Below are 22584 nucleotides of genomic sequence, written 5' to 3'. Positions count from 1 at the left end.
TAAAGGGCACTATTTTTATTTTTGGAAAAATAACATCCCCAAAGTAAACTGCCTATTTCTCAGGAATATGCATATATTAGCTTAGGATAGAAAACACTAAAGTTTCCAAAACTGTAAAAATATTGTCTGTGAGTATAACAGAACTGATATTACAAGCGAAATCCTGAGAAAAATCCAATCAGGAAGTGACTCTTATTTTGAAACCCCTGTCTTTCTATGCATCCCTATTGCCCATTGAAATGGATATCAACCAGATTCCTTTTTCTGTGGCTTCCCTAAGGTGTCTACAGTCTTTAGACGTAGTTTCAGGCCTTTATTTTGAAGAATGAGCGTAAACGTCCACATTGCGTAAGTGGTCAGTTGTTGGCTCAGTGTGATTTTTGCACTAAACAGAGAGGTAGCCATTTTTCCTCCCGGTCCTAGTGAAAAGCCAACTGTCCCAGTTGATATATTATCTAATAGATATTTGAAAAACACCTTGAGGACTGATTATAAAAAACGTTTGCCATGTTTCTGTCGATATTATGGATATAATTTGGAATTTTTGTCTGCGTTGTCGTGACCGCTATTTCCGGTGGATTCCTAGGCATAACGCAACAAACTAACGGAGGTATTTGGATATAAAAAATATCTTTATGGAACAAAAGGAACATTTGCTGTCTAACTGGGAGTCTCGTGAGTGAAAACATCCGAAGCTCATTAAAGGTAAACGATTAATTTGATTGCTTTTCTGATTTTCGTGACCAAGTTACCTGCCACTAGGTGTACAAAATGTTTTGTTAGTATATCGATAAACTTACAAACGCTTGTATTGTTTTCGCTGTAAAGCATAATTTCAAAATCTGAGATGACAGGGTGATTAACAAAAGGCTAAGCTGTGTTTTGCTATATTTCACTTGTGATTTCATGAATATGAATATTTTCTAGTAAGATTATTTGACCGTTGCGCTGCTATTTAGCATAGTTGATGACAATTTCCCGTATCCGGGGAGGTGGTTCCAAGAGGTTAATAGTGCTTAAAACCTCATCTTTATCAAATTATCCATTAAAGATACCAACTCAAAACCTACGTACAGTACGTCTACGAATGGGTTGTTTAAATTGTATCTAATTATATTCTCAGCATTACTTTATCAAATCTCTAGTAATTGATTATACACACATACAACTTATCATAATTTCAAATATTCACAGAATCCATATAAAACGTAAGAAAACTTGTACTCACACAGAACTTTAAGGATCACCCACACAGGATTGGTCAGATGTTCACACAGAACTGGTCCACATATATCCACATAATTTTCCATCCTCATGATGCCATCTAGCAACCCCACAACATGATGCTGCAACCCCCGTGCTTCACGGTTGGGATGGTGTTCTTCAGCTTGCAAGCCCCCCCCCTTTTTCCTCCAAACATAACGATGGTCATTATGGCCAAACAGTTCTATTTTTGTTTCATCAGACCAGAGGACATTTGTCCAAAAAGTACGATCTTTGTCCCCATGTGCAGTTTCAAACCTTAGTCTGGCTTTTTCTGTGGGTTTGGGGCAGTGGCTTCTTCCTTGCTGAGTGGCCTTTTAGGTAATGTGGATATAGATAATTTTGTATCTGTTTCCTCCAGCATCTTCACAAGGTCCTTTGCTGCTGATCTGGGATTGATTTGCAATTTTTGCACCAAAGTACGTTCATCTCTAGGAGACAGAATGCGTTTCCTTCCTGAGCAGTATTTAAAAAAAATATATATATTTTTTTTTAACTAGGCAAGTCAGTTAAGAAGAAATTCTTATTTTCAATGACGGCCAATGACGGTTAACAGTGGGTTAACTGCCTGTTCAGGGGCAGAACGACAGATTTGTACCATGTCAGCTCGGGGGTTTGAACATGCAACCTTGCGGTTACTAGTCCAACGCTCTAACCACTAGGCTACCCTGCCGCCCCAGGGTATGACGGCTGCGTGGTCCCATGGTGTTTGGAAATTGCTCTCAAGGATGAACCAGACTTGTGGAGGTCTACAATGGCTGATTTCTTTTGATTTTCCCATGATGTCAAGCAAAGAGGCACTGAGTTTGAAGGTAGGCCTTGAAACATATCCACATGTACACCTCCAATTGACTCAAATGAAGTCAATTAGCCTATCAGAAGTTTCTAAAGCCATGACATAATTTTCTGGAATTTTCCAAGCTGTTTAAAGGCACAGTCAACTTAGTGTATGTAAACTTCTGACCCACTGGAATTTATGTACAGTGAATTATAAGTGAAATAATCTGTCTGTAAACAATTGAAAGATGACTTGTGTCATGCACAAAGTATATGTCCTAACCGACTTGCCAAAACTATAGTTTGTTAACAAGAAATTTGTGGAGTGGTTGAAAAATGAGTTTTAATGTCTCCAACCTAAGTGTATGAAACTTCCGACTTCAACTGTATATGGGGAAGATAATGTAGTGGAAATTTCCTGTATTTACCAAATCATGAGAGCAAACCACACACAAGTCAGAGTTATCATAAAGGCCATCTTTAATTATAGAGCTCCATCACAACCCTGTGACTGTCAGATCAATTCAGTGTCTATAAATGAATTCTCTGAGAGTCCTTACACATTGCAGCTGAGGTCCTTTATAGCAAAGACACACATAGCCAGACAGCATTGGCTATAAATTATCGTTCAGCTTTGTCTCCTAAACTATGTTCTTATCTCGCTCTCAGAACCATAAAACAAAACCTATATCAACAGGCATATATCAAATACACCCCTTCTGGACAAGATCACAGAGACACAGTGACTGGCACACAGACATTGTGGAGTCAAGAAATAATTGGTTTAAAAGATATGTTTACATATGAAGACAATCTTGACCTCTCCCCTCTCTGCAGCCCAAGTAACTGAAACCTTGACAGAGAACAGATAACTGCAACCGGCCAACAGTATTATCCAAAAATAAACATTCTGATGAGAAGTAACTCACAAGCATATAATGAAAATAAAACATCTTATCTATGTTACCCAACTAATTCTGATTATTCCCCCACAACAATCAGGGAAGTGATGGAGTCCAGGTGAGTCTAAAATGACGCCCAGGTGCGTGTAACGATGGTGACAGGTGTGCGTCATAACGAGCAGCCTGGTGACCTAGAGGCCAGAGAGGGAGCACATGTGACAGTGCAGCTGCTAATACTCTTAAACCTTTGGATGCCATCTACCATAGTGCCTTTCGTTTTGCTTGAGGTGACAGTTTTGATACTCATCACTGTATCAAAAGTTTGGCTGGACTTCGCTAAAGACCTGTAGATCTCTACATTACTCCTTTTTGTTTACAAGTCCCTACTTCATAAACTTACATCTTTTCTAACTTTGCTGTTGAAGTATAGACACCCGAGTTGTCTAACCCATTTACAGGATTGGTAAACTCTTGCTTTTAGTTTCAATGCACCATATTGCTGGAACAAATATCAAAATTAATTTCATCTTGATGTTCAGGTGCCGTTCATGCAGTATAATGTATTAATTGGGGATTTATTTGTGGAGGAATGTTAATTTTTTTCTTGACGATTTGTGAGGTTTTATTTGTGTTTAGCATGACTATGTTTTTGTATGTGTGTACTGTGTATATACAGTACCAGTCAAAGGTTTGGACACACCTACTCTTTCAAGGGTTTTTCTTTATTTTTACTATTTTCTACATTGTAGAATAATAGTGAAGACATCAAAACTATGAAATAACACACATCGAATCATATAGTAAGCCAAAAAAGTGTTAAACAAATCTAAATATATTTTTGGGCTGGTACTGTGTGTGCGTGTATGTATGTATGTATGTATGTATGTATGCATGTATGTATGTATATATATATATATATATATATATAAGTACCAGTCATAAAATATATTTAGATTTGTTTAACACTTTAACACAATTAAAAAATCTAAATGTTTTTGACTACTACATTATTCCATATGTGTTATTTCATAGTTTTAATGTCATCACTGTTATTCTACAATGTAGAATATAGTAAAAATATAGAAAACTCTTGAATGAGTAGGTAAAAGTGTACTGTACACACCCGGATTATGCCACATAACTTGAGTGATAACTAGTCCACAGTTAGCTCAAATAACTTGTGTTTTCTTTTCATACAAGAAAATAACCCTAAATGTCAATTGGTTGTCATATGTACAGTATTTCCCCTGGAATAAACATCTTCAATTGATGGGTTTAGATAGTACTGGAAGTCTATGAAATACTTTGATTGTTTGCTTGAGTCTGCCTGGAGTGCTAGATGGGCACTTTTGGGACTATCCCATTGGTACCATTGCGGCAGGCAAGCAGAATCAAGCACAGCTTAATTCAAAAATATATTTTGAATTAGGTTTCAAATACTATTTGAACCCAGGTTTTATTCAACATGTACAGTGTTAAACAAGTCAGTGTCAGATAAACAGTAGTGTGGCTCAACTGTGATCGTGGCTATGAAAACAATTTAAATCCTGTCAAACCCTTTAGACTCAAGGGTCATCACATACTGGTAAGTGCGAAACCCCCCCAATCTAAAACCTCCTGTGTTCACACTTTTAGAACATTCAGGTAAACTTTTGCATACTAGACTAGCTATCAGTGGGACCATATGTTCACTGGCTAATATGCACGAGGAAGTCTTTGTACTGTACCTGGGAGCAGATGCACCTGCAGATGGGTGCCCTCCTGGCCAGATGTGAAATATGTCCATCTCATCTGCACCGAGAGAAGACGCTTTGCCTGGTGGCTCTGGAGAGATGGTTTACTTACTGAATACATAAACAATGTTTGAATGGAAAGAACACACGTTGTACAGTACACACATTGCATTACAACTCAAGGTAAGGTCGGTTAGGTATCCCCAAGGCTTACACTGTATGATATAAATATTTAAATGTTTAGCAGGGCCTAACCAAAGACCAAGGGACAGTAAAAACATATCATGAAAGTCAACAGAAGTTGTAAGGGATGCTGTGGTCGGAAAACAGCAATCAGGTGTAAAGAAGCTTACTGAGAATCAAATAATTGTGACAACTAACAAAATCTACTGAAACAGAACGATTTTTTCATATTCAGTTGTATTTTTATATATCACTGTAAATAATAAATACATCTCTCTCATCAACTCACTTCCAGACACATTCTACAAAGACATCTTTTCTCGTGATGAGTAACAAAGTGGTGAAATATTACTGATCATCTCACTGACAACAAACTGTTGTCTAATAAAGTAACAGAGATGGAAAACTACATTTAATGTATATTTATTCATAATTATGCGATGTAATCATCTGGGAAGTCAAATCCAAATTATGACAGGAAGTCTATTGCAGATAATTATAGTTATATAAAAAATAAAAGCATTCTGATACATTTAGACAAAGTTCTGTTCTGTGGGTGTTGTTGTCAAGAAAACGATTACCCCAAATAATACAAGTATTTTGTTCCCATTAGAGGAAATCCATTATTGAGTTAAAATCCCTATTGAAACCTGCTGTACAATATAATATATGGGTTTTCTTTTGGGTAGAATTTAAACACTTGCTTGGCTCATTGAAGTCAAGATGGTAGCCTGGGGTAGAACAAAAAAAAATCAACATACATTAAAAAGCAATGAATTTCTCTAATAAAATCTGTTTGCTGGTGGTAGTTACGTAGAAAATGACAGAGAGGACCAGAAGCAATGGAGGGGGGGGTGGAGTTTTCAAGTTCCATTTCACTGTAAGTGAGGAGAGAGCAATTTGCCTGAACATTTTTATTTTTACCATTCCTTTGAAATAACACAAGTAGGCATGGGTTAGTTGTTAATTACACATTTGTAGATAAACAATGCAATAAAATATTGAATTGAGAGACATGGGGGAATGGAAGTAATAACTAATTGTTCAATATATATATATATTTTTTTTTCATTATTAAAAGTGACCACACATGCTATGATTTACATACATAATTTAATTGAACAGGGAAAAACATGTATTTTAACAGGTTGCTGAGAGGAAATGTATATGCCTAAATATTTGTCAAAATCAGTTTGTATTCCGTTTTGTGTCATCTTGTGCTTTTTATATGAATGCTGACAAATGGTTTCTTATGGAATCTTTTGCACTGGGGTGTTTAGCAAATTGATTAGCTTATATTGATTAGCTTAAATTGATTAGCTTATTTATGATTATTCTGTAAAGAAAAAGGAATCAGAAAACAAAAAAATACCCCAATAAAATAAAATGAAAATGTAAAACCTTCCCCCAAAACATTAGTAGAGTAATTTTACAATAATTATTTTCAAAAACCAGCTGGTTAAGGTAACTCATGGTCTCAGGTAGTTCCAATGTTTTTACAGTTTCTGTAAAAGTAGAGTTACACTCTCATTTGAGTACTAAAATATGTAGGTCTGTGAGAACCAGACAGTCTGATCCAATTGACTGACAAACACCCAGGTAAACCAAGTCCATTATCAGCCGTAAGAGTCACACCTGAAAGGTCCTCCTTTCACAGTCCTTGGACATCGTAGCAAAAATGTATTTTTCTCAGCAGGTCCAGTTGAAATTAATGGGGAGACTTCAAAAGCATCCCTCCCTCCAAGTAGTTTTTTTGTCGGAGCCCATTGTTTATGTCCAAGAGCTCCCCGTTCTCACTCAGTCACTCTGACAAAGCTGGGCCACCATCCTTCCTCCGCTCGAGCACAAGTCCCACTCAAAAAGCCTGGACTGTCAATGGTAGTAAGTAATTTCCTAGGTCAAAATAAACGAGCTGTATGGCAATGGGAGTTAGCTGCAGATCACATAATTTTCTTCTCTCTATAAAATGTGCCTACGGTGCAAATGCTTGTACGGTAAAATAGCCCATGTTGGTTTTTCCATTCATGAGAATTTCCACTAAGTCTGAAGGCACTTGATTTCATGTCAGACAGCAGTGCCTTATCTTATCCCGAGAGGACTAGCTGTTGAGATATGACCAAAAGATGCAAAAACTGCTCTTTTGACTGCTCATAAAGTAACCTTCCAAAAGACTGCCGAAAGCCTGTATGGGAACTGTATCCTGATCAATGAGCAACTCATGCAGGGAGAGAAAGCGTGTTGACATTCAATGTTTTTCTTTTTTGCACCTATTTTTATGTGCTTTATGGAGCCATGCTGAAATCAAAGGTCAAAATAATGACTTCTATTGGAAACGGGTGTTACAAGAAGGAGAGCGAGTCAAACTACTACAACCTAAATTCAAATGAGCTTGAATTTCCTCCAATGCCATTAAAGTAAGGTATGTTACAGGAGGATGATTCAGAGGGCATTGGAATACACACTGCTATGGTCTTTAAGCACCACATATGACTTGACCATTTTTGATGGTTGACCATTTTTGATGATTGGTCAGGAGGTGAAAGAAGAAAGAAGGCTCCAATCGAGAAGCTTAGCTAGATAATGGCTAACTAAAAAAAGAGAGATGAGGATAGAAGCTCAATTACCTTTCATATAAAGGGCTTGTTATTGACTGTTTTCTCTGCTATCGGTACCGGAGCGCCAAGTCTAGGACCAAAAGGCTCCTCAACAGCTTCTACCCCCAAGCCAGACTGTTGAACAATTCACAAAATCGCCCCCGGACAATTTACGTTGACCCCCCTCCCTTTGTACACTGCTGCTACTCGCTGTTTGTTTGTTACCTATGCATAGTCACTTCGCCCCCCCCTACATGTACAGATTATCTCGACTGCCTGAACCCCCGCACACTGACTCGGTACCGGTGCCCCCTGTATATAGCCTCGTTACTGTTATTCATATTGTGTTACTTTTTATTTTAGTCTACTTGGTAAATATTGTCTTCTTCTTGGACTGCACTGTTGGTTAAGGGCTTGTAAGTAAGCATTTCACGGTAAAGTCTACACTTGTTGTATTCGGCGCATGTGACAAATAAAGTTTGATTTGATTGCAATTACTATTGTTAATAAAGCCTAGAGTACTTAAGGGAGTGAAAAACACAATAATCCCTCGTCAATCCCTTTTACGTAATGAAAGAAATGTGTCATGTCCCTGTTTATTAAATCACCTTCTGAAATTTTAGGGCAGGTGGGACAGAGAGAAGCCGCTACAGTACATCGAAAGGATCTAAGTACAATGCACCATCGTTCAGCTACTGCATAACAGAGTAACCTAGCGAACAAGTGTATGCACATTGTAATGAAACCAACCTTACGCAAACCTTGAAGAGAGAAAGAAAAGGGGGAAAAAAGAACAGACAAAGAAATAATTATGATGAATTGACTTACAGATATACATATAATGCACCAAGCAGTCAAATTCTAGCCTCTGGGTAGAAAGTATGCAAATGTGTTTGTTTATGCACATTTTGATGAATCCGACCATAGGCAGCCTCCAAGTTTTAAGAGAGGTGAAAAGCCACAACCCAGAGTAATACTAGCCTCTATCATATTCATGAGAAAATAGCTTCGGGGTCAGTGTGGGTTGAACGAATTTTGTAAATTTCTCAACATACTGTTAACATAAAATCAAAGTCTTCCACACAAATCAATTATCATCATTCTGTGGCCCATTTAATGATACATGGAACCACACCGTGTCCTTGTGCTTTACAGAAATGTACCCATACTCTGCCTCGATTGCTTCAGCTGCAGAAAAAAATGATGAACTGGACTCGACTCTCCATCTTGACCTTGGAGTGCACTCTGTGCATATTTCAGAAAAATCCGGATGAACTGAGTTTTTTTGTTTCCTTCATGCTCCACCCTGGACCAGTGCTGGGCTGCTGCTCTCCTGCAGACTGAAAAGGAGTGAATCTTTGGTAGTTTTTGGGGTTTGGACAGTCCACGTCTGCAAACTTTTCCACGGGGGTTGGGCCACGTCAGGTTGCTCCTCCTGGGAGAGAGGGGTCACCTCTGAAGGTCCACAAACACCAGGGTCAGGGTGACCAAGAACTGCCATATATGGGGCGTGGTAGGAGGAGACAGTGACCTTAGATCTGTAGGGATAGAGAAAGAAAGCTGATGACTTAGATAATCTAGGGAGCATGATCCTTTTTCATTGAGCGAATGGGATGACGTGTGGGGAACGTGTACGATTCTGTTTGATTTATGGAAGACTTTTCAACATATTTAAATATTTTTAGTTGTTCTGAGGAGGACCATACACTTGCTCCCTGGAGGAGACTCTGGCATGTACAGTGCCATGAAAATCTATTTGCCCCCTTTCTGATTATCTCTATTTTTGCATATTTTTGACATGGAATGTTATCAGATCTTCAATGAAAACCTAATATTAGATAAAAGGAACCTGAGTTTACAAATAACAAAAAAATATTTTATTTATTTAAAAAAGTTATGCAACACCCAATTCCCCCGTGTGAAAAAGTAATTGCCCTCTGATCAACAACTACAATCAATAAATGGTTGTACCACCTTTGCTGCAACGACAACAACCAAATGCTTCCTGTAGATGTTGATCAGTCTCTCACATCGCTGTGGAGGAAATTTGGCCCACTCTTCCATGCAGAACTGCTTTATCTCAGCGCCATTTTTGTGTTTTCAAGCATGAACTGCTCGTTTCAAGTCCTGCCACAACATCAATTGGGATTAGGTTTGGACTTTGACTAGGCCATTCCAAAATTTAGACTTAATTGTGTGTTTTGGATCATTGTATTGCTGCATGACCCAGCTGCACTTCAGCTTCAGCTCACAGACGGATGGCCTGACATTCTCCTGTAGAATTTTCTGATACAGAGCAGAATTCATGTTTCCTTCTATTAAGGCAAGTCGTCCAGGTCCTGAGGCATCCCCAAACAATCACACTATATGCAAAATATGCAAAAGTAGAGAAAATTTGAAATGGGCAAATACTTTTTCACAGCACTGTAGATGTGGTGTGATTTCTCCCAATGTAGTACCAAAATACTTCAGAGGCAGCTCATCCACAAGTATGCTGTCGACTTACTGCTGAAATACAGTGGAAGTCGGAAGTTTACATACAATTCCTGACATTTAATTATAGTAAAAATTCTCTGTCTTAGGTCAGTTAGGATCACCACTTTATTTTAAGAATGTGAAATGTCAGAAAAATAGCAGAGAGAATGATTTATTTCCGCTTTTATTTCTTTCATCATATTCCCAGTGGGTCAGAAGTTTATATACACTCAATTAGTATTTGGTAGTATTGCCTTTGAATTGTTTAACTTTGGTCAAACGTTTTGAGTAGCCTTCCACAATAAGTTGGGTGAATTATGGCCCATTCCTCCTGACAGAGCTGGTGTAACTCAGTCAGGTTTGTAAGGCCTCTTTGCTCGCACACGCTTTTTCAGTTCTGCCCACAAATTTTCTATGGGATTGAGGTCAAGGCTTTGTTGTGATGGCCACTCCAACACCTCGACTTAGTTTTCCTTAAGCCATGTTGCCACAACTTTGGAAGTATACTTGGGGTTATTGTCCATTTGGAAGACCCATTTGCGAACAAGCTTCAACTTCCTGACTGATGTCTTGAGATGTTGCTTCAATATCCAAATCATTTTCCATCCTCCCCATTTTTCCTCCAAACATAATGATCATTATGGCCAAACAGTATTGTTTCATCAGACCAGAGGACATTACTCCAAAAAGTACAATATTTGTCCCCATGTGTAGTTGCAAACTGTAGTCTGGCTTTTTTATGGCGGTTTTGGAGCAGTGGCTTCTTCCTTGCTGAATGGCCTTTCAGGTAATGTCGATATAGGACTCGTTTTACTGTGGATATAGATACTTTTGTCCAGGTTTCCTCTAGCATCTTCACAAGGTCTTTTGCTATTGTTCTGGGATTGATTTGCACTTTTCGCACCAAAGTACATTAATCTCTAGGAAACAGAACGCGTCTCCTTCCTGAGCAGTATGACGGCTGCGTGGTCCCATGGTGCTTATACTTGCGTACTATTGTTTGTACAGATGAACATGGTACCTTCAGGCATTTGGAAATTGCTCCCAAGGATGAACCAGACTTGTGGAGGTCTACAATTTTTTCTGAGGTCTGGGTTGATTTCTTTTGATTTTCCCATGATGTCAAGCAAAGAGGCTCTGAGTTTGAAGGTAGGCCTTGAAATACATCCACAGGTACACCTCCAATTGACTCAAATGAAGTCAATTAGCCTATCAGAAGCTTCTAAAGCCGTGCCATCATTTTCGGGAATTTTCCAAGCTGTTTAAAGGCACAGTCTACTTAGTGTATGTAAACTTCTGACCCACTGGAATTGTGATACAGTGAATTATAAGTGAAATTTGTGAAGTGGTTGAAAAATAAGTTTTAGTGACTCCGACCTAAGAGTATGCAAACTTCCGACTTCAACTGTACATGAAGTATAAGACAATTCCTCAAACAGTTAAGAGGTTCATTAAACATGAACATTTGTACATTTTTTGGTAGTATTTTCACTGAACCTTGTTTATCAGCAAAGAGACCCAGCCAACAGTCTCAAGTGTACAAGTGAGAAAACATCTAATGTCTAATATTTCATGGGAGTTGCTGATATCTTCCATTTGGGAGGATACTTAACATGATTCAAAAAGCCATTACCTTAAGTAATATAAGTAATGAGTAAAATACATTTTTCCATTCCATTAAACATCTATCTTTAGGTCAACAAGACAGTAACATTTTCTGTCTTGCATAACACTTAAAAGCAGCTGTTCGATCATTCCCTCTAAAATGTAATTTCACTGACGATACCTGAAACATCCATAAAGAAAAATGAAAAATATAGCGGCATAGCTGTACTCTTGGAGAGCAAATGTGAGAGAGCTAACAATAGAGCTCTCTCAGTCCTTGAATTTTAGTTCCCAAGAGGAATAATATGCATGTATATGTTATTATAAGCCTTGCCTCTTCATGGTTGAGTGGTTCTGGATGATGTATAGGTCCATGGTTGTCATGAATTCCCAGGTATAAACAAAAAAAAGCACTTACTATTGGGTGGAGGGTCTTTACATTCTCCTTCCTCAATGGTGACATCATCTATGGCGATATCGCCTTCTATACCCGGACCACGAATTCCTTCCAGAACCAACTACCAAAATGGGATAAGACAGACAAAAACAAAACTTGTTTACACCAACTGCTTAAATGTCTTACTGCTACTAACTCAATGAGTTATTCTGTGAAACATATACTGTAGCAAAATATATAGGACAAATGTTTATATAAGACATGGCATAAGGGGGAAGCACAGATCAAGGCAGTTTTGTACCTTAGGGTCACCATAGTTCTGCATTGGTGACCCACTGCTCCTCCCAAAGAGTTGTACCCACCTGGAAAGAGGCTATTGGGTGGATGTTGACTTTGGCTTGCTTCCATCGGTCCCCTTGGTTCCCGACCAAGTTCCACAAGGAACTGTCTGAGCCCGAGTGGCCCTTCTGCCGTAGGTACGCGTTCAACGCCCCTAGAGGAGAAAACATCATGCACTTTATGGACAACATGGCCAGCTCAATCAAGCACAACTTCAGTATTTGAAAGATTTCAAGTACAATTGGAACCCAGGTCTGATATCCTCGATCATATATGGCCTCATCATGGCAGCACTTATCCTTATGTGTTGAGACTTTACTCATCATTAATGTATGACCTTATACTATTAACAAAACACATAAAAGCTCATTACTGCAAATACTACATGTCTCAAGGGGTCTACACATTAACCTTCCCTTATTGAGTGTGGCTTTTACTGAGTGGAATGTATGAATTTGCTAACATAATTTACTTCTCAGGGGATGATCATGAGAGTTAAATCTTGTGTTTTTTCCCCCAGTGCAAACGAGGAGATGCCAAAGAGAGTGCTCAGAGGCCAAACTAGACGAGCCGTCAGCTACAATATGCTACATCCCTGTGAGGGGAGCCTTAAGTGGATCTCACTGGATGATCAAAAAGCAACAACGACAGATCCCTGAAAATACCCACTACTTCAAATGAGAACTCAAAGTCTCTCCACCACTCACTCACTCATTCTGCACTCTCTCATTCTGGAGGTTGCCTTTCTTTCTCTAACGGAAACCAATGAAAAATGAAAGACAGGAAAGAAGGACACGCCGTCAGCCATTTTTGACTCCGGCTTCTGGTTTCTGAGGCTGAGCAAGCAGAGAAAGAGAGGGCCCATTGAGACCTGCGTGGATTAGGTTGACACGTCCTATTCAGAATCTCGACAGCTTTGCGGAGCAGAAAATTGAAGTTGCAGGCATGTCTGGCAGGTCAGAGGACACACCCATCGCTCAGGTGCAACTGTCTGACACCGCAACAACAGGAGGGCATGAGCAGGGTGTGAGAAGGCAACCTTGGCGACAGAAGCAGGGGAGCCTGACTAGATTTTGATGGATGATAAGGTTATTAATATTCAAAATGGAAGGTTTGTAAACACCCAGAAATAGTGAGTTTTCTTGTGTAGTGTTCAATTTCCATTTCCACCAATGCCCGGGGGGCTTCACATATTCCATTATGGAAGTGTTACTGAGTGGTTGTCGAATTGAAAAAGAAAGGTGGGAGTACAACTTGAGTGGTAAGAAAACTCTTATCTAATCATCAGGGAGGTACCGAACAGGGAAATAGGGGATTTGATTGCAAGTAGATGCTAATGGAAAGCACTCAGGTGTGTACTTAACAAATCAAACACACTCTATGCTAGATTTGCCTGATGAATTAGCTACAATGCAGAATTTGCATTTATCCTTGTAATTTACACTACATTACCAAAGTATGTAGACACCTGCTCGTCGAACATCTCATTCCAAAATCATGGGCATTAATATGGAGTTGGTCCCTCTTTGCTGCTATAACAGCCTCCAATCTTCTGGGAAGGCTTTCCACTAGATGTTGGAGACTTTCTTCCATTCAGCCACAAGATAATTAGTGAGGTCGGGCACTGATGTTGGGTGATTAGTCCTGGCTCACAGTCAGGCGTTCAAATCCATCCCAAAGGTGTTGATGGGGTTGAGGTCAGGGCTCTGTGAAGGCCAATCAAGTTCTTCCACACCAATCTCGACAAACCATTTCTGTATGGACCTCACTTTGTGAATGGGGGCATTGTCAAGCTGAAACAGGAAAGGGCCTTCCCCAAACTATTGCCACAAAGTTGGAAGCACAGAATCATCCAGAATGTTATTGTATGCTGTCGTGAAAAGATTTCCATTCATTGGAACTAAGGGGCCTATCACAAACCATGAAAAACAGCCTCAGACCATTATTCCTTCATACGCCAAATCCAGATTTGTCCGTCGGACTGCCAGGTGGTGTAGCATGATTTATCACTCTAGAGAACGCACTCTAAAGATGGCATCCTATGACGGTGCAACGTTTATAGTCACTGAGCTCTTCAGTGAGGCCATTTTACTGCCAATGTTGGGCTATGGAGATCACAAGTCTGTGTGCTCGATTTTATACACCCGCAGCAACGGGTGTGGCTGAAATAGCCAAATCCACTAATTTGAAGAGGTGTTCACATATTTTTGTATAGTGTACATTTCATTCCTAATAGCACTAAGGCACTGTTCCACAACTGGCATTTGGCACGTGGGTGATTTTATGTAAATGGGAAGTGTATTCCCACACATAGAGAGATACAGTGCCTTGCGAAAGTATTCGGCCCCCTTGAACTTTGCGACCTTTTGCCACATTTCAGGCTTCAAACATAAAGATATAAAACTGTATTTTTTTGTGAAGAATCAACAAGTGGGACGCAATCATGAAGTGGAATGACATTTATTGGATATTTCAAAATTTTTAACATATCAAAAACTGAAAAATTGGGCGTGCAAAATTATACAGCACCTTTACTTTCAGTGCAGCAAACTCTCTCCAGAAGTTCAGTGAGGATCTCTGAATGATCCAATGTTGACCTAAATGACTAATGATGATAAATACAATCCACCTGTGTGTAATCAAGTCTCCGTATAAATGCACCTGCACTGTGATAGTCTCAGAGGTCCGTTAAAAGCGCAGAGAGCATCATGAAGAACAAGGAACACACCAGGCAGGTCCGAGATACTGTTGTGAAGAAGTTTAAAGCCGGATTTGGATACAAAAAGATTTCCCAAGCTTTAAACATCAAGGAGCACTGTGCAAGCGATAATATTGAAATGGAAGGAGTATCAGACCACTGCAAATCTACCAAGACCTGGCCGTCCCTCTAAACTTTCAGCTCATACAAGGAGAAGACTGATCAGAGATGCAGCCAAGAGGCCCATGATCACTCTGGATGAACTGCAGAGATCTACAGCTGAGGTGGGAGACTCTGTCCATAGGACAACAATCAGTCGTATATTGCACAAATCTGGCCTTTATGGAAGAGTGGCAAGAAGAAAGACATTTCTTAAAGATATCCATAAAAAGTGTAATTTAAAGTTTGCCACAAGCCACCTGGGAGACACACCAAACATGTGGAAGAAGGTGCTCTGGTCAGATGAAACCAAAATTGAACTTTTTGGCAACAATGCAAAACGTTATGTTTGCCGTAAAAGCAACACAGCTCATCACCCTAAACACACCATTCCCACTGTCAAACATGGTGGTGGCAGCATCATGGTTTGGGCCTGCTTTTCTTCAGCAGGGACAGGGAAGATGGTTAAAATTGATGGGAAGATGGATGGAGCCAAATACAGGACCATTCTGGAAGAAAACCTGATGGAGTCTGCAAAAGACCTGAGACTGGGACGGAGATTTGTCTTCCAACAAGACAATGATCCAAAACATAAAGCAAAATCTACAATGGAATGGTTCAAAAATAAACATATCCAGGTGTTAGAATGGCCAAGTCAAAGTCCAGACCTGAATCCAATCGAGAATCTGTGGAAAGAACTGAAAACTGCTGTTCACAAATGCTCTCCATCCAACCTCACTGAGCTCGAGCTGTTTTGCAAGGAGGAATGGGAAAAAATTTCAGTCTCTCGATGTGCAAAACTGATAGAGACATACCCCAAGCGACTTACAGCTGTAATCGCAGCAAAAGGTGGCGCTACAAAGTATTAACTTAAGGGGGCTGAATAATTTTGCACGCCCAATTTTTCAGTTTTTGATTTGTTAAAAAAAGTTTGAAATATCCAATAAATGTCGTTCCACTTCATGATTGTGTCCCACTTGTTGTTGATTCTTCACAAAAAAATACAGTTTTATTTCTTTATGTTTGAAGCCTGAAATGTGGCAAAAGGTCGCAAAGTTCAAGGGGGCCGAATACTTTCGCAAGGCACTGTATATATGATCACATACAATGTAAGCAATGTTAGAAACACAATATTGTTTGGGTCAATTTGCAGTCCACAAATATTTTCGTATTGCAGTTGAAGTCAGAAAATTACATAGTCATTAAAACTCATTTTTCAACCACTCCACACATTTCTAGTTAACAAACTATAGTTATGGCAAGTCGGTTAGGACACCTACTTTGTGCATGACACAAGTAATGTTTCCAACAATTGTTCACAGACAGATTATTTCACCCACTGTATCACAATTCCAGTGGGTCAGAAATTGACATACACTACGTTGACTGTGCCTTTAAATAGCTTGGAAAATTCCAGAAAATTATGTCATGGCTTTAAAAGCTTCTGACAGGCTAATTGACAACATTTGAGTCAATAGGAGGTGTATCTGTGGATGTATTTCAAGGCCTACCTTCAAACTCAGTGCCTCTTTGCTTGACATCATGGGAAAATCTAAAGAAACGTTAAACTGCACAAACAATAGTACGCAAGTATGAACACCATGGGACCACGCAGCTGCTCAGGAAGGAGACGTGTTCTGTCTCCTAGAGACGAACGTACTTTGGTGCGAAAAGCGCAAATCAATCCCAGAACAACAGTAAAGGACCTTGTGAAGATGCTGGATGTACAAACAGGTACAAAAGTATCTATATCCACAGTAAAATTAGTCCTATATCGACATAACCTGAAATGCCGTTCTGCAAGGAAGAAGCCACTGCTCCAAAACCGCCATAAAAAAGCCAGACTACGGTTTGCAACTGCACGTGAGGACAAAGATCGTACTTTTTGGAGAAATGTCCCCTGGTCTGATGAAACAAAAATAGAACTGTTTGGCCATAATGACCATAACGTTTGGAGGATAAAGGGGGAGGCTTGCAAGCCAAAGAACACCATCTCAACCGTGAAGTATGGGGGTGGCAGCATCATGTTGTGGGGCTGCTTTGCTGCAGAAGGGACTGGTGCACTTCTCAAAATAGATGGCATCACGAGGAAAATTATGTAGATATATTGAAGCAACATCTCAAGACATCAGTTAGGAAGTTAAAGCTTTGTTGCAAATGGGTCTTCCAAATGGACAAGCATACTTCCAAAGCTGTGGCAAAATGGCTAAAGGACAACAAAGTCAAGGTATTATAGTGGCCATCACAAATCCCTGACCTCAATCCTATAGAACATTTGTGGGCAGAAATGAAAAAAGCGTGTGCGAGCAAGGAGGCCTACAAAACTGACTGAGTTACACCAGCTCTGTCGGGAGGAATGTGGGAAGCTTGTGGAAGGCCACTCGAAATTTTTTACCCCAAGTTAAACAATTTAAAGGCAATGCTACCAAATACTAATTGAGTGTATAAACTTCTGACACACTGGGAATGTGATGAAAGCAATAAAAGCTGAAATAAATAATTCTCTCTACTATTATTCTGACATTTCACATTCTTAAAATAAAGTGGAGATCCTAACTGACCTAAGACAGGGAATTTTTAATAGGATTAAATGTCAGGAATTGTGAAAAACTGTATTTGGCTAAGGTGTATATAAACTTCCGACTTCAACTCTATATTCCGGCCCCCATATGCTCAAGAAAAAAAAAGAAAAAAAACACCCCCGGCTGAATATAGTTGATGATCCCTTCACTAGGGGCACCTTACCTATGTGTTTCCCATACATATGGTAGTAGAAGCCAAAGCAGTAGGTGGGAGCGGCGGTCACAGTCCCATAGGGACTTTTGGGGGCGACGTTGAATGTGGGGGTCAACAGTCGAGCCTTTTCTCCCTCCAGGCGAGGTCGAGACGTCTCAATGTACATGTAGAAACCTGAATGTTGGAAAAACAACAATCAATGTCCATGTAGAAACCCGTATGATAGCAAAACACTGATTAAACATTACATCATACTTTTTGAGAGACCATTAGAATTGAAAACCAAACGGCAGAGTTCATCTCTCTATAATAACTGCTACAAAACTGTAGCTAAGGCACATGCCGTTAGCAGTCCATAAACTGTTGTGGTATCGGGAGAGTTTTCTGAACACTGCACTGCAATTTTCTGACGAGGGAGATGAAAAGTTTAAATTGTGTACAGTGCAATCCATAAAACTGGTTTGCTCTGCGGATACCAATCAGATAAAAAGAGTTTCATCTTCTTAGAGCAAGTTATGTTGGGAATTCAAAAAGCAGATGACTTCAACTGAAAGAAAAACAAACGGACTGGGAAACTTTGAGCCTCGTGTTTCATTGTAAAGCAATGCATTATTTATGACATTATCCCTCGTAAAATGCCCTAAAACACTTAAACAAATGTATCCCGAGTAGTCCCACCATTTATTTGGTTTATTTTAGCGGCTTGGGCTTTTGGCATTTAACAAGTGGATGGAATTGTGGGAGATTCTACTTTTGAGGGAATGGCTACTGCTAGCTCCCTCAGGCGGTCGTCAATGGGCAGGTAGTGACAGACACTCAAATTTCATAATGCTGCCCACGGCGCTGCAGATGTCCATCACGGCTCACACACACCCTATAGAGACAGAGCACAAAGAGGAGGAGGAGGAGGAGGAGATGGAGGCAGGTGAAGTGGTACTATACAGCAGGGAAGCATACCCAATTCCAGAAAAGAAAGGTACAAATGGGAACTGCAAAGAAAACTAACATATCACACGCATGACAAGTCTAACAAAGCATTATAACTGCATCATATACAGTATTTGATACACTGCCGATTTTGCAGGTTTTCCTACTTACAAAGCATGTAGAGGTCTGTAATTTTTTTATCATAGGTACACTTCAACTGTGAGAGACGGAATCTAAAACAAAAATCCAGAAAATCACATTGTATGATTTAAGAAATTAATTTGCATTTTATTAATATTTGGTACATTTGTATTTGCTAGCCTTCCACTAGACTGGAGAATTCAATAAATCATTTTAACATGAATAAAGGCTTGCTAAATGTAGCATTTTGACATCCTTCCGTCAACCCTGTCAGTGTCACTTCAAGGTAGATTTTAACCCATCCACTCCCAAAACTTCTCCAAGTTTCACCATCATTGTAAAGCCTTAGTTATTTTGTTGCTTTGACCGTAATTTCTGAAGATCTTTTTTTATTGTGATTTTTATGTGATTAGTGATTCATTGACATCTGTCCCTGATTTTAAAGTCAACCTTGTTACGTGAACTTAACTCTCATTTTAATATGGTGAAACTATTGTTTTTTAAAATAACATCTAATCATCAAATCACAGTAAAAGCAGCTGGTTCATAGCCGTTTTCTGGTCTTTTGTGGTGGAAAACTGAGTGGGACGGGCATAGCACGTAGATAGACAGGCTAGAAATGTTTTAAAACCTCTTCAGTCTACCCCCTACTTTTTCGAACATTCTGTTAAAAATCGCGCAACATTTCAGCGTCCTGCTACTCATGCCAGGAATATAGTATATGCATATTGTCACGCCCTGACCATAGTTTACTTTGTATTTTCTATGTTTTGATTGGTCAGGGTGTGATTTGAGTGGGTATTCTATGTTTCATGTCTTGTTTGTCTATTTCTATGTTCAGCCTGATATGGTTCTCAGTCAGAGGCAGGTGTTCGTCATTGTCTCTGATTGGGAACCATATTTAGGTAGCCTGGGTTTCACTGTGTGTTTGTGGGTGATTGTTCCTGTCCTATGTGTCCCTGTGTTCACACTATATAGGCTGTTAGGGTTTCGTTACGTTTTGTTTTGTAGTATTGTATTGGAGATTCGTGTTTCGTATTATTAATAAACATGGATCGTAAACCACATGCTGCATTTTGGTCCGACTCTCCTTCGTATGAAGACGAAACTCATTACAGAATCACCCACCACCAACGGACCAAGCGGCGTGTCAACAGGCAGCAGCAGCAGCAAAAAGAGGAGTTACGTTGTAAGGATTTCTGGACATGGGAGGAAATCCTCGACGGGAGAGGACCCTGGGCTAAACCAGGGGAGTATAGCCGCACCAAGGTGCAGCCGAAGAAGGAACAGAGGCAGCAGGAGCAGCAGCAGCCGCAGTGGGAGAGAGCGTCATGGGAGTATGAATTAGATAATGGTGGACCATGGGCTCAACCGGGAGAATATCGCCGTCCCAAGGAAGAACTGGAGGCGGCGAAAGCTGAGAGGCGCAAATATGAGGAAGTAGCACGACGGAGCGGATGGAAGCCCGAGAGTAAGCCTCAAAAATGTCTTGGGGGGGGGCTAACAGGGAGTATGGCTACGCCAGGTCGCAGACCTGAGCCAACTCCCCCTGTTTATCGTGAGGAGCCAAGGAGGAGACCAGAACCGGTGTTGGAGGTAAGCGAAGCAGAGACTGTGAAGGAGTTAATGGGGAAATTGGAGGAGAGTGAAATGAGGGAGTTGCTGTGTTGGTGCTTTAAATATGATATTTGCCCGAAGGAGCGTGTCGGGGATTTATTGGCACCTGGGTCAGTGCTCTCTACTCGTCCTGAGGTGTGTGCTAGTCAGCTGGTGAAGACAGTGCCCGTCTCACGCACCAGGCCTCCTGTGTACCTCCCTAGCCTTGCATGTCCTGTGCCAACACCGCTCTCAAGATCTCCAGTACGCCTTCACGGTCTAACCCATCCTGTGCCACCTCCACACCCCAGCCCTCCGGTAGCAGCTCCCCGCACTAGGCTTCCTGTGCGTGTCCTCGGCCCAGTACCACCAGTGCCAGCACCACGCATCAGGCCTACAGTGCGCCTCGCCTGTTTAGCGCTGTCGGAGCCTTCCTCCTCTCCAGCGCTGTCGGAGTCTCTCACCTGTTCAGCGCTGCCAGAGCCTTCCTCCTCTTCAGCGCTGTTGGAGTCTCCCGCCTGTTTAGCGCTGTCAGAGCTTTCCGCCTCTACAGCGTTGCCGGAGTCTCCCGCCTGTTCGGAGCTGCCAGTCTGCATGGAGCTGCCAGTCTGCATGGAGCTCTAAGTTTGTATCTGTTCCAGATCTGCCAGTCGTCCAGACTCTTCCAGATCTGCCAGTCGTCCAGACTCTTCCAGATCTGCCAGTCGTCCAGACTCTTCCAGATCTGCCAGTCGTCCAGACTCTTCCAGATCTGCCAGTCGTCCAGACTCTTCCAGATCTGCCAGTCGTCCAGACTCTTCCAGATCTGCCAGTCGTCCAGACTCTTCCAGATCTGCCAGTCGACCAGACTCTTCCAGATCTGCCAGTCGACCAGACTCTTCCAGATCTGCCAGTCGACCAGACTCTTCCAGATCTGCCAGTCGACCAGACTCTTCCAGATCTGCCCGTCGACCAGACTCTTCCAGATCTGCCAGTCGTCCAGACTCTTCCAGATCTGCCCGTCGTCCAGACTCTTCCAGATCTGCCCGTCGTCCAGACTCTTCCAGATCTGCCCGTCGTCCAGACTCTTCCAGATCTGCCCGTCGTCCAGACTCTTCCAGATCTGCCCGTCGTCCAGACTCTTCCAGATCTGCCCGTCGTCCAGACTCTTCCAGATCTGCCAGTCGTCCAGACTCTTCCAGATCTGCCAGTCGTCCAGACTCTTCCAGATCTGCCAGTCGTCCAGACTCTTCCAGATCTGCCAGTCGTCCAGACTCTTCCAGATCTGCCAGTCGTCCAGACTCTTCCAGATCTGCCAGTCGTCCAGACTCTTCCAGATCTGCCAGTCGTCCAGACTCTTCCAGATCTGCCAGTCGACCAGACTCTTCCAGATCTGCCAGTCGACCAGACTCTTCCAGATCTGCCAGTCGACCAGACTCTTCCAGATCTGCCAGTTGACCAGACTCTTCCAGATCTGCCCGTCGACCAGACTCTTCCAGATCTGCCAGTCGTCCAGACTCTTCCAGATCTGCCAGTCGTCCAGACTCTTCCAGATCTGCCAGTCGTCCAGACTCTTCCAGATCTGCCAGTCGTCCAGACTCTTCCAGATCTGCCAGTCGACCAGACTCTTCCAGATCTGCCAGTCGACCAGACTCTTCCAGATCTGCCAGTCGACCAGACTCTTCCAGATCTGCCAGTCGACCAGACTCTTCCAGATCTGCCAGTCGACCAGACTCTTCCAGATCTGCCAGTCGTCCAGACTCTTCCAGATCTGCCAGTCGTCCAGACTCTTCCAGATCTGCCAGTCGTCCAGACTCTCTCAGATCTGCCAGTCGTCCAGATTCTCTCAGATCTGCCAGTCGTCCAGATTCTCCCAGATCTGCCAGTCGACCAGATTCTCCCAGATCCGCCAGTCGACCAGATTCTCCCAGATCCGCCAGTCGACCAGATTCTCCCAGATCTGCTAGTCGACCAGGATCTGCTGAAACCGCCAGCCAGCCAGGTTCTGGTAGTTTATACTACCTGCCTGGGCTTCCTCTCAGTGCTGAGCTTCCTCTCAGTGCTGAGCTTCCTCTCAGTG

At 41.4% G+C, this 22584-nt stretch overlaps 1 protein-coding gene across 1 annotated transcript in view; it reads right to left on the bottom strand.

Annotated features, from left to right (window-relative positions):
- Window positions 1-5265: 5265 nt before the first annotated feature.
- LOC110505206 (MAM domain-containing glycosylphosphatidylinositol anchor protein 2) overlaps window positions 5266-22584 on the bottom strand; it is a 240949-nt gene continuing 223630 nt past the window's right edge. The window contains exons 14-17 of the mRNA XM_021584281.3: window positions 17871-18035; window positions 12292-12422; window positions 11951-12050; window positions 5266-8990 (exon numbers count right to left, since the gene is read on the bottom strand). Coding sequence (XP_021439956.3) covers window positions 8902-8990; window positions 11951-12050; window positions 12292-12422; window positions 17871-18035 — 485 coding nt within the window. The 3' untranslated portion in view covers window positions 5266-8901. The remainder of the gene's footprint in view (window positions 8991-11950; window positions 12051-12291; window positions 12423-17870; window positions 18036-22584) is intronic.

The sequence above is a fragment of the Oncorhynchus mykiss genome, chromosome 25, assembly GCF_057628025.1.
Source record: "Oncorhynchus mykiss isolate SJ-2025 chromosome 25, ASM5762802v1, whole genome shotgun sequence".
In the NCBI taxonomy this organism is placed as follows: Eukaryota; Metazoa; Chordata; class Actinopteri; order Salmoniformes; family Salmonidae; genus Oncorhynchus; species Oncorhynchus mykiss.
The sequence above is the reverse complement of the archived record's forward strand: the minus strand, read 5'-3'. Positions and strand labels throughout refer to the sequence as shown.